The 12,706-nt window shown below is 41.8% G+C and overlaps 1 protein-coding gene across 6 annotated transcripts in view; it reads right to left on the reverse strand.

The window, feature by feature from the left end:
* FKBP15 (FKBP prolyl isomerase family member 15) overlaps nucleotides 1-12,676 on the reverse strand; it is a 28,809-nt gene extending 16,133 nt beyond the window's left edge. Inside the window, exons 1-14 of one of the 6 annotated variants that reach the window (XM_068914954.1) lie at nucleotides 12,479-12,676; nucleotides 10,770-10,879; nucleotides 9,573-9,663; nucleotides 8,829-8,898; nucleotides 7,771-7,840; nucleotides 6,900-6,998; nucleotides 6,259-6,408; nucleotides 5,134-5,202; nucleotides 3,957-4,100; nucleotides 3,308-3,453; nucleotides 2,485-2,533; nucleotides 1,612-1,731; nucleotides 1,280-1,379; nucleotides 372-475 (exon numbers count right to left, since the gene is read on the reverse strand). In XM_068914954.1, the coding sequence (XP_068771055.1) occupies nucleotides 372-475; nucleotides 1,280-1,379; nucleotides 1,612-1,731; nucleotides 2,485-2,533; nucleotides 3,308-3,453; nucleotides 3,957-4,100; nucleotides 5,134-5,202; nucleotides 6,259-6,408; nucleotides 6,900-6,998; nucleotides 7,771-7,840; nucleotides 8,829-8,842 (1,065 nt within the window). In that variant the 5' untranslated portion in view covers nucleotides 8,843-8,898; nucleotides 9,573-9,663; nucleotides 10,770-10,879; nucleotides 12,479-12,676. Of the gene's footprint in view, nucleotides 1-371; nucleotides 476-1,279; nucleotides 1,380-1,611; nucleotides 1,732-2,484; nucleotides 2,534-3,307; nucleotides 3,454-3,956; nucleotides 4,101-5,133; nucleotides 5,203-6,258; nucleotides 6,409-6,899; nucleotides 6,999-7,770; nucleotides 7,846-8,828; nucleotides 8,899-9,572; nucleotides 9,664-10,769; nucleotides 10,880-11,421; nucleotides 12,002-12,478 lie in introns of those variants that run through there. The other 5 variants (XM_068914950.1, XM_068914951.1, XM_009668125.2 and 2 more) reach the window with 5 other exon arrangements.
* Between the last annotated feature and the right edge of the window lie 30 nt (nucleotides 12,677-12,706).

Genomic DNA, 12,706 nt, shown 5'->3' on the forward strand with positions numbered 1-12,706 from the left:
TGCTAATTGTGTGCTTCGCAGGAAAACATATCATGACAAAGAGGAATCTCAACTAAAATGTTTTTGGTTTCACCCGCTTTACAAGTTCTTGGAGGTTTGTTTCCCCCCCTACTACAAAAGCTGATACTAAACAAACTTGGGTTAATTCTTATTTCAACATTAAGAAACCATCAGCATACAACAAAACAGCTCTTTTTGATTAAAGTCAAAAGAGGCATATGAAAGAAATGTAGGAATGCCAAAGAAGAATCACAGGAACTAACCTTACATGCTGCTATGGAGTCCTTGCTCTCAGCTAAGCAGAAGACAGTAAGATTAATGAGAAAGGACAAAAGGAGAAGTGTCAAGTCTCCCTGATTTGATTTTCATACCTGAAAGCCCTGTGATCCTCCAGGCAGAGAGGAGTGGGGTGGGATGGTCGCAGGTATTAAAGCGGCAGAAGATACCAGGGGCGTAGAACCAGATGCCTGAGGTACTGAAAGGGGAGAAAGAAATCCAGCATAGCAGAAAAGGTAGCTAAAAATAATTTAACTCACTAAGTTTGCAACGGCCAAAATAACTAAACACACCGAAAACTTAAAACGCAAGCCTGCCTGAAGTCTTGTCAAAATTAAATCTAGTCAAAGCAGTCAGAATAAGATTAAGAAAAGAGTTCTTTCCTGGAAATTTCACCTGTAGCCACAAGTTCTGTTTAGATGCCCCGTTTTTATTCGGAGGTGCTTTGCAGTTGGCTAACACAAGATATCTTTCAGGCTAACTCTCAAAAGTGCTCAGTTGACATTACTATTTATTCATGGGAAGACAGGTCAAGCCCACCCCAGAGCTGTCAACCTTCCAATACCTTTTGCTACTGTTTCTATCATTTTCAGGCACAAGAATTTTCCTTCCGTTTACTGGGAAGTGATTTATAGAACAGTCCGTTTTACTGTTGCACAAAGCAGCACAAAGCACACGTCCTAGAAGTCTTAGTGCCACCCCAGGTGCACACAGTGGCAGTAGTGACTGGGCAGCTCGTGCATTATTTTGCAGCATGGCTGCTCTTCCTCGAGCAGTAACGTGCGCCTAAGGAGATCACAACGAAGACATACTCCCAGGAGGTCAGTCTTGTGCTTTATGAACTAGTCTACCTACGGTGCTTTAGGTCAGCAAGCCTCTTTAGAAACTATGTATCAGTTCCTCTTTCAGCTCCTGAGAGGAACCCTCTGTTCACAGCCCTTGCACTTTGAAGCTCACAAAGTGAAATTTCTCTATACCAAAGCAAAGCTCACCAGGGTATTACCTTGCGTTGACACTGTAGGCAGTACCGCATGAGCTGGCTGCGACGGTCTCATGGGAGATGAAGCCACTGGCTGGGTCGTCCCCCTCAGTGTATTTGGATCCTAAAATCATTTCTACATATTACAACAAACACTAAAGAACTAGCAAACAGTTTGAACTCAAGATCACATGAGAATAGGTATCATCCAATTAACTATATAGGAAAACCGGAATTGTTAAATCATACTGCTAAACAGAAACCAAGTATATGTTCCCTGTACAAAGGGAGAGCTAGTCACACTGCAGAAAGAGCATTAAAGAAAAAAATTCACATTTCTGTGATTGGTGAAGTACCTCTATTTCCGAGTCACTGGAGTCCAGCTGACTACCTGCTGTCCCAGCAAGGAAAGGCAGCATGGGCTGTCCCATTTTAGCCATTCGAGAAATTAGCTTTGCCTTTGCTACATCTGGATTCTGAAAGAGATGTTCACAGTTACCCTTCATTTGTTCCTCAGCCTAGGATTTTCACACATTATAGAGACATCTGTCAGATTTAGACTCTTAGTTCTAAGTCACTGACTTAGCATTTAAACTCACCTATAAGCCTGGTTCTTTCAATTTTTCAATGACTGTGTGAAAAGCTCTGACTTTAGAGAGTACAAGATAACACTGTGGATTTGTTAATCTGGATTACTATATATACACACTCTCCTTCTGGGATGACATTGCTGTCATCATTATACAGAAAGCATATCCCTGCACAAAACACAGTAACAAGAAAATGAGGTATAATATGGTTTTCTGTCTGTCAAAAATGGCTTTTCTAAATTAAGGAAAAAGAAACAGACTTTTCTATCCTGAACTGCACACGTAAGAACTCTTGCTCATGTACCTAAACAAATTTATGCTGAATGCCACAACTACTCTTCATCAATTTTAAATTTGTCTGTTTATCTGAGAAGACAACTAGTCCTGTGAATATCCACAAGGTCAAAGAAGTTTTGCATTTAAGAGTAGCAATTAGGACTCAGAACTGTCACTGAGCCTCCTCATGCTCTGCTGCGCCCTTCATAAAAAAGGCTCTAATCTCCTGTTAATAAGGTAAATATTTGAGTGTTTTCCTTGCGTTATCTTCACTTAATCTTCAGCAACACTGAACGTAAAGGTGAAGTCAGGGCTCTCACTTCCCTATGTAACGCTCCTAATTAGCTAAAAAACAACACTTACTGCCAATTGTTCACTGATTGAGTTTGACTTGGCCCGAACAGCTGGCTCCCTGAAAAGCCAAACAGGTGTGTGTTAATAGTAGAGATCAACCGAGGTAAAACTCAGGATTTAATATTCTGCATTTCTGAATACTGGGAACTGTCAAATATAGCTCCCACTGGCAAAACATTTTCTTATAGTGTGAACATCTCTCTCCACTTACTTTTGGAAGATTCTTTGCAACATTATGGGTAGATTTCAGAACATTGTTATGGGCAAGTTCCATGGCTGTGGAACAGCCGATTACAGAAAGATAATTTTGTTGATTGCTGCAAGGACCGCATTGTGTACAAACAGTTGTAACCGAGCCTGATAAACTATTGTTGTAGCAATAAAACAAGCACTTCAATTTGAAAATAACTCCCTAAAAATAGGATGGCTGCCCTGTTTAGTTGATTTAAGAAATAAGTCTTAATGTAAAAATTAAACACATGGAAACCAGCCACGACTCAAGACCAGCTTATGATGATACTGCCAGCTGAGAAAGCTGTTGCAACAGTACCCACACAACTTAACATCACCAGATCTGAGTTATGTTGGAGAGTACCAACTTCTTTCACATGTATCTGTCCTAATTTCTTTAAATCTGAAAGTCAGCGTTCAAGTGGAAAACCTCCTGTGAGTCTTGAAAGCAAGCATTCTTCTGCCACATTGATGACACTAAGTGGGCGCACAGGAGGACCTATATTTGCCAAGTGATGCGCGAATATAGCATTGTGTAGGCCGTTCCTGAACATTATCATCTTGTAATGCAGCAAGTTGTTCTATCCACGTTCTTTCTTACCCAGGCTTTGGAGGTATTGTAGATGGAGGCAATAAAACAGGGTCTGAAGAGAAACCATCTGAATGGGGTACTGGAGAAGGTGCAGGAGAATCCCTAGAACCAACACTCTGTCCATCTGAACCAGAGCCTTCTTTTACCAGCTTTACCTTAAAAAAAAAAAAAAAAAAAAAAAAAAAAAAAAAAAAACCACACACACATAAATTAGACATTTTTCTGGCTTCTGAAACAATTTTTCAGGGTCTTGCTTACTTCCGGCCACTACTTCTTCACCAAGCTTATTCACTTCAAGTAAAAACATAGAAACAAAGCTGATTCTGAACTGGAGAAGCTGAGCCTTTACATCCTCTCATTCCTCAAAATGAGTATTTTGTTTTCTCAAGTGACTCACAAATAGGACAACAAAAGATCCCCAAAGCACTTAGAACAGACATGTCTTAGTAAAACAGCTTAGTGGGGGTCCCACTGTCTGATGGTTTTTTTTTTTTTTTTTTTTTTTTTTTTAAGATATGTATCCTCCTTAGGTATTTAGTTTGCAACAGTTTGAGCTGCGGTTCTCATACCAAGGATAGGTTCTTCCCTTGCAGGCAGTCACTGCCACTCAACAGTCACAAAACAGATGTAAAAGAACTGCTTGGGAGCAGATACTCACCCGCCTAACTTCCACCTCAAAAACTAACGTAGAGTCTGGAGGTACGCGGCCAGCCACTCCCTGAGCCCCATAGGCCCAGGCGGGAGGAATAATGAGACACCTTCGTCCTCCTTTCTTCATCCCCATCATTCCTTCTTCCCAGCCCTTCGGTTTTTAGGGACACAATAGAAGAGAAAGCAAACAGTCTGACCAATGACGCTACAATTTCTTTTAATTACACTGATTAAGACTGCTACAGGCACCAGTTATTAAAGACTCCAGAACACAAGGATTTTTGTAAAATCCTACTTATTTTTAGCATTGCAGCATGGAAAACTTTTCTTATGATGAATCATAATGATCAAATATAAAGTGTAATATTTATAAAATATTGCAATCTTAAATTAAGATACCATCCCAAGGTGTTCATAATGAAATCAGACAGACACAGCAACCTCTAGCATGAAAGCTGCAGGTGCGCTGCACTACAGTACGGTTCCAGAATTCTAGCTGAAGTTTTACATATCATACTTAGGCAGCTATCACAGATCACACTGATATCCTGGAGAAAACTGCATGCTGCGCTGTGTACAGAAATGCTGGAGTTGCAGGTGACTCGCAGGGCATGCTGTGGCGATCTCTTAGTATTCTGAGTAGTTCAAAGATCACTTCCTAATTATTGTGGTTAGATTCAGAAAGCACCCATGGAAAACAGCTATAGGGGAGGAGATATAGAGCAAGGCAAACTGTCGAATGGGTGCCAGTGTTTAACAAGATGACTACTACAGCCAGACATTCATAAGACGATGTACATAAAAAATTGCAGCTTCCATAGAGGACAACTTTTGATAGGTCAGATATAGCTCATTCACGTAAAGGAAGTGCTCTGAACAAAAGCATCTCTGATCGACAAACTGATTTTATGGAATAAACAAGTCCCGAAACTCTTACAAAGAGTAAGCTTCCTTTCTACTGAACAGGAGACCTTCCTTCTAACACCATTACTGAGAGAGAGGCTTGGCTATACTGTGCAAATAAAGAACAACAAAAAAAAATGAGTGTGTTACCAGTGCAGAGCATTTTCTGTCAATTGGAACACGCAACAGAAAGTATATACGAATCCTGAACAATGTCTTCAGTAATTCAAGGAGCTAAGTCTTTCTTAATTTCAGTATAATGAAAGTGCTAGAAGTTCTACCTTGATGACCTTTCCAGATCCCAGCTTCAGCCTCAACAGCTTGTCCTTATTGACATTTGAGTCAAAAACCTACAGAGTTGAAGAACAGAAACAGTCACATGGATTTCCCAACAGTTTCAAGATCCTGAACATTACTTTATAACCATGGCAAAAAAATTACAAATATTTCATAAACTCCTACCATTTCTTACATAGTTTTTCCTATTCCACTATCTTCCAAGATTAACCCCAAACAAACGTAAGACAGCATGGCTAGAGCTTGTAGTCCATCACACAGCAATTTCTTGGAATGAACAAAGGCTGGAAACTTGGACTTCAGAAGTGCTTTGAGCTTGATGGCCAGGACAGGATCGGTTCAAGTAAAATGCCACACAACAAGCTTGCATCAGTAATAGCACAATGGACCCAGCCAAGGAGGAGAAAACTCTCTGGCAGTTTTGCACATTAAACTACAATGTATGCAGCTGAACAACTTTTAAAGGAGGTTACATCTAAACTCTGCTGTATGTACCGCTGATTTAAGGAAAGAAGCATCTTCAATCAAGACGACAAACAAACCAACCCCACAAAACTCCCCCCAACAATGAAAAACAGAAAAGTATTTTATAATAAAAAGACTCAACTGCAGATAGGTGCAAATGCAAAACCTTTCTCCATGCAGTTCGCTAAAAGCAAAACCCGCAGAAATGTTTTAAAGGTAACGTTTCGAAACATTAAAGCATATCTCGTGCTTTTAATAACAAGCTGGATACGACACAGCTCTACAAGATGTAAAGGCAATTTCCTCCTTTTCACGTTTAGAGATGTGTTTTGTGGCAGTCAAGCCTGTTCTTCTCACCTCATCATCAAGACATTTTCAAAAGAGCATAACTATCTTCATTGTTCCTGCTCACCCTTTTGTTTAAAATGAATGTGTGAAAGTACTTATGGAATCCAAAAGCATTTCAATTACCTCTTCCTGAACAGTTACAGCCTCCTTTATTATTTCATAGCCAATACATTTATCTTAGAGATGTTGTAAGTGACTGAAAAAATATTTGCAAGATCAGCACCAACACTGTGCTAAACTGCTTCCAGTGACTATGACACCCGCTCAGTATTAGGAGGTAGCAGAGATGTTTTTACCTGTCCAATTCCATTGTTCTGGAACAGCCAACCCGTATAGGCAATCTCTAGAGAGTCTCCTCCTTCTACTCCTTGCCCTTCTCCAAGAAGGAGATCCTGGTAGAGGACTGAATCAAACACTGGGAAGCTGTTGCATTTGGCAATGCATACCTGCAAAAGGACGGCCTATCAATATCTTTGGCCATTAAACCAGTGACGGGTTCCACTATGACTTATTACAGATCATATCATATCCGATGTATTTCTTACTAGACTGATCAAGCCCAGGTTATAGATGGGACTTAAAAGATGTTCCATGCTTCCCTCTACTGAATTGCTCAGCTGTAAGCAGGAAATACCAATGGCTCTGTAAAGCAAAAGGTCTTACAGTACTTCAGAATCTTTTCTTAGAAATAACATCAGAACAGGCTAGTTGCCTCAGAGGGGCCTGTATCTAGTGAACAAAACTCAGCCAGGCTCATTGCAAATCTGTCTCAATCACAGTGAGGCAGATACTCGAAGCTGAATGGTAATGAACAGGTAAGACTCTGACTTAGAACCCTTCAGCAATAAGGTGCTCTCAGAAGGAAGTCAAGATTTGTTTTTTTTTGTTCTAAACATGCTGTTTATGCAAGCTACGCCTTGCAGGCTTAAGAAGTTACCTGTTTACTGAAATCCATTGCTGCCTTTTCTGACTCAAACATGATTGACCAGTTTTGTCTCTGATCATCATAGAACGTACTGTAATTGTTGGGTTGAACCTGTGAGAAAGGAAATCAGGCCTGTATTTTATGTTAAAAAGATGCATTCAATTAAAAACAAAAAAATCTCGATCCAGCAGAAGTTTAAAATAAGAGCTACTGTGATCAAGCAAAGGTAGAGGCAGAACATTGCTGTATTACTACCTAAGTTCAGAATGCACAAGTTAGCCTTCATTTCTGTGCTCCTTATCCTGGAAGAACTATAGCAACTCAAATACTTGAATATTAAGTTCTTCATGAATGTTGCAGCTTTCACAAGGCAGTCCTTTTGAAGGTCTTCTTGAAAGATCCCATTTCAGGGGTTACAATGTTCTGAGTGGTTCTTATTGGCAGGAAAACACTAAGATAGAGGAAATATTTCCTCGCCATCTTTTCCATCTGCTTGTTCAATCGTATTCTCTCAGCCACTTAACTACAAAATATCAGTGAGAGGCATTTTGTCCTGTTATTACCCGTGATAAGACTGCAAAATCAAAACACCTCCTCAGCGATCCAGAGGTAACAACACACCTCCTATAGCGAACAAGCTTGCACTATGAAATCTACTGAGGAAGTGCTCTGCCAAAGGCAGATACAAGTCTCTTGTGCAATGTATAGTAGGAGCCACTCCTAGGCACTATGACACCTCTTGCTGCATCAGTCAGGCAAGTGTTTGATCTCAAAGGCTACAATCTAAGACTTAAGAAAACAGTTCAGAGTCAACTTTTGTTTGCTGTGAACAAGACAGAATACTGAATACTTAAGACAAAGATTTTCTAGTGCAAAGTCTTACCGTGAGTATGAAGCCTGGGTGGATCCTCGCAGTTGCGATCTGTTGCTGCTGACTGATGTAAAGGAGGATCCTGTACTGCATTCCACAAAGAATTGGACAGAGGAAAAGGACAAAGAGTAGAAACTCAAAATGTCTTCAGTTCTAATGTGCTTTGTCAAATTCTGAATCTAATGCTACAGTATTTAATTGCCAAATACACCATTGCAGCAGCATTTTTCACAGCTAAAAAGGTTAACACTGTACTTAATACAATTTAAGAGCTATTAAAAACACATGAAAACATACAAGTTTTATTTAGGTATGGGCATCAAACAGTCCTTGAATATTTGAGCCAAGGCATCCTGCTTACTGCAGGATAATCAATTAAATACACATTTTTGCCCAGTTACTGCATAAAAACTCACGTATACGTGATGTACCGGAATAATACAATATAAAAGATTGAGTACTAATAAGTTGGAGGGAGTTAGTTCCAAGTGTTAAACAACACAGCTATAACACTACATTAACATACGGGTCTCTACTAGAGTGCATTTCTTCCTTTAAACACATCATTTTACTGCGTACCCTGGGGGCATGTTCTCAGAGGAGTACTTGGGAAGGAGGGACTGGGGAGAAGAGATATTTTTGGTACCAAAAGAATAACACTTAATCAAAGCATCTCTGTACTATCTGAACAGAATTTTAATGCATATTGATTTTCACATGCACAGATTTGCGGTCCAGTTGTCAAAGAGGTTCTGAGTAAATACCAAAATAATTTCCAGAAACGTTACGAAATACATCACACCTGATCCATTCCAAAACATTTTAAGCTCCAATTTGAAGAGATCTTACAAAAAAAAATGCTGATTGCAGAAATGAAAGATGTCACCAAGGCAAATGGGGTTCATGGTTTTAAGCCATAAATAAAACCAGGAGGGCAGGAAGGCATAAGCAGCAGTGAACTAAGAACTCCAACATCAAAAGCAAAGATACGCTGGTGAGCTCAGAGAAACACTGCCTCACACCAGCATACTTTGGGTAGGAAAACATTAAAGGAGTGAAGTGTTTCTCACCTCTTTGGTAGCATGGTTCCCCACTACGGCTGCTCCGTACTTGCCTTGCTTCAAATATTGCCCATTTGTACTGGAAGACAAGTGAGATATTCAGCTGCAGAACCATCCCTGCCTCAGATTTCTCTCTGCTGTTGCTGAGCTTTTCCTCTTAGGAGTTCAGGTCCATTTCCCCATGCCTAAAGTGTTAGGCAGCCTTTTTTTTTTTTTTTTTTTTTTTTTTTTTTTTTTTTTTTTTTTTTTACAGAAACCACAGCTTTCTTGCTTGCCCACAGATTATAGGAGCACACACTGTGGAGTGAAAATTGCACTTCTCATGATCCAGGGCAAGTGAGTCTGTACATGACAGCAGTGTCCAACTGACAGAATTCTCCAGCTCTCATTCTACGCTCATTCTTTAGTTTTCCACAGGTGAGCATATGAGACATAAGTGCCTGACAGAGCTGCCCAGAAACAAGTGTAAACATCAGGCCAGCACTCACTTATGCATTTCCCTGCCATGCGCAAGTCCAGGACTTTCTGTTCATTTGACAACTGCATAGCCCTGAACTGCAGCACAATAACTGAAGACTTTTTGAGCAGAAACTCGTGTTGACTTGCAGCATTTGTAGCATGCAGACACACGTCTGTAAGAAATGATCTCTTCCCGCTCATCCAAAAATATCTTCCCTTTATGATCAAGTCTTACAACAGGCCTCCACAGACCCAGACTGTAAAGGTAATGCAGGAAGTCATCGTTGTACTTACTATCGATAAGCATGAACGGCAGTGGCCATGAACACTGAGGGTGCTCCTGATGCTGCTGGGGTCACAGGGCCCTTCTGGGCTGGCTGACCTGCTGAAGGATAAAAAGTAGGAACACCTCTCAGTGATTCAAAACTGTCACATTTGCTAGCGAGTGCCAATGTCAGAAAGCCTTCCTTCCCCAAGTACTGGAATAACCTCAGAAGAGGATGAAAAGCCCAAAGAGTGATGTTTTCCAAACAGCTACTGCTAATACAGCTGTTGCAAATCTGTGTGTGAATCAACCCACATCTGGCTGACAGAGGGAAGAAGAAAAGAGGTCGTGATTATCAGAATAATAAAACTAGTACTAAGATTTCCTATTCTTGCATAATTCATTATTTGCACAGAACAAGACAGCAACATGAAATATCTTTAAGGTCTCCACTTTTGGTGAAGCCACAGAAACTTGCGGTTGAAAGGAGACCCTTAATCTACTGGGGATGGATATCATGTAACTTTGGTTCCTGATACAGTCAGTGAAGAAACACGTGGCCTGGCTCAAGCTCATACTACACGTATTCAAAATTACTGGAGTGGGGAGAGAGAAACCCCTCCCTGCCTCCAAAAAAACCCAAACAAATCTATCATATTAACATTTAAATTTGAAGAAAGATAGGGGAAAACATGTCAAGAAGCAAGGATGCTAGCTTTTTCCTTTTCCTAAAAAGGAAAAAGAACAGTCAGGGATAGACGAAGATGTCAGAGGTAAGAGTAAAGGTTTATTTCCTTAATGAGTGTTACAGGAGAAATTAGAAACTGTCCCCACCCCCAAACCAGCATGGCAGAACAAATACAGTTAAGAGCGTCTATCAGAAATAAAAAAAAAAAATCCTATGAGAGAATATGGTGCAAGTTCTGATACATCAAATATGAAAGTTGTAAAACAAAGTAGGCCCGAAGTAGATTTATGTCTGTAGCAAAACTCCCTTGAAAAGTCAGTAAGTCTTTCCTAAACACTGAAAAAGGAATAGCCTGCCATAGTCACTAAAGGCCACTGGCGTATCCAGGTGTAGAGAGAGTACTAAGGGAAGATGATACCAGTCAAAAAAAAAAAAAAGAGGGAATTATTTGCACTGCTGTTCATCACAAAGGCTGTCATTCTCCCAACAAGATAAATGCTATAAAGTTTTTTCCCCATGCTCAGGTCCAGTTACTTACCAGCTACCGTTTGACCCTTTTTAGGCTGCTTTGGTGCAGTGTATTGGAAAAATTCATTTCCATGGCTTGAGACTGTTTGATCCAGTCCAAAGAGAGAGGCCAATCTGGCACTAGAAAGAGAAATGAATTCATTCACCTTACTTGATACAAGCTTTAAATATATGGAAGACTGTGGTACAATTCATAATTAGCAATGTGAAGTGTCTACTAGCACCACAGAGATAAGCACATGGATGCATGTTAAGTAGCTCTATACCGATAAACCGTTTCATTTTGAATAAACGGAACTTTTAGATGAAGAAGCAGTGGTAACTAGCACAACTATGTTTCATTTCCTCGAAACCTAGCTTAAGGAACAAACAAGGACTGAAACTACACCAAAAAAGTTACTATAAAGCAACGGAAAAAGACTACAGTTCAATGAAATACTTGTTTGTTGCAGTCGCATAAAAAGACTGTGACAACAGAGAAGCTAGCATTCAGCGCTAGAACTTTTCTTCTTCCAAGCATCCAAGAAACATGTTCTCCCATTAAGTTTTAAAGTGGCAGATGCACTCCCAAAGGGAGGATGGTTTAATGCTGCAAATGGGTGGGTTAGTTCTGCAAGCTACGTTGTGTGCAGCTTTACTGCTTTAAGCCCATTTAAACTCACCTACTCCCGGCATTGGGAGACAAGTGAAGAATTCAAACTATGAAGCAAAATCCACAAGAGACACCACTACAGTTGGACTTACTTCATTTTACATGACACGCTTTCAAAAATAAGCACTTATTGAAAAAAAAAAAAAAAGCAACATTAGTTCATAAGACTTGTTAAACAGAAGCTCCCTGAATAGAGTAGGGAACAAGCACAGCTGAAATTACAAGCACCACTAGGAATCTTCAAACAGCAAAAAGTTGCACAATGTAGGAAAAATTGAATGTACTATACACTGAAAACAATATAAACTAAAATAAAAAAAAAAAGGTAAACACACTTGAAGGAGGCATTGCTGTTCAAAAAAAAAAAAAAAAAATCCCACAATCTGGCATTTTCAGGCTGCTCCAGTTATATTCATTTGATTGTTATTTGCAAACATCTGATTGTTATTTGCAAACAAGAACACTGGTGAAAGAAAGCAACGGGCCTTCACTCCTTTTCCTTCAGAAAAGTTCATTAAGGAAAATCTGCCTGGGTCACGAGCCAGCCAAACGCACAGATATCCAGTTTCTCCTGTCACAAGGCTGTCACATGCCTGACTCCGATTCTGTTGAAAATACAGAAGTGGCCACCAAAGCTGCTGGTGCAACAGCCCCTTCCTGGGAGGAAGCGGAGGCCACCAAAAGCCGCCTCTAGAACCCACAGCAGCAGGACGGGGGAGGAGGGCACAAACCCATCGCTAAACGCAGTTATTGGAAGACAACTCTCAGTTCCGAGCCTGGCTTTTTTCAGGAACGTAACATTTATTCTCGGCGACTCCCGTGCTTCCCCCAGGGCTGCAGCCCAGCCCCTGCGCTCCCGGCCGGAGGCGCTGCCCTCGAAACGGGATTTCACCCGCCGCGCTGCTCCCCTCCGCCCCGGCCCCGGCCCCGGCCCCGGCCCCGCTCCCCCCGGCCCCGCTCCCCTCCGCCCCGGCCTCAGGGCCCCGGCCTGCCCGCGCCCCGCCCCCTCGCGGCCCAGGGGGCCCGGCTGTGCCCCCGCCGGCCCCGGGACCGGCGCGGCCGCTCACCCGCTGGCGGGGAACAGGAAGTCCGCGTCGTCCTCCTCCGCCGCCGCCGCCCCAAACATGCTCCCAGCCCCGGCCCCGCTCCCGGTCACAGCCCCAGCTCCGCCGCCCTGCAGCCGCCACAGCGCCGCACTGTCGCAAAAGCGTTGCCCGGCAGCGGAGCGCTTTGCGGCCGCGACGAGGCTGACGGCGCTGCCGCCTGCCGCAGGGGGGCGGGGCTAGCGCGCAGCC

Source organism: Struthio camelus, chromosome 20 (genome assembly GCF_040807025.1).
Source record: "Struthio camelus isolate bStrCam1 chromosome 20, bStrCam1.hap1, whole genome shotgun sequence".
NCBI lineage: Eukaryota > Metazoa > Chordata > Aves > Struthioniformes > Struthionidae > Struthio > Struthio camelus.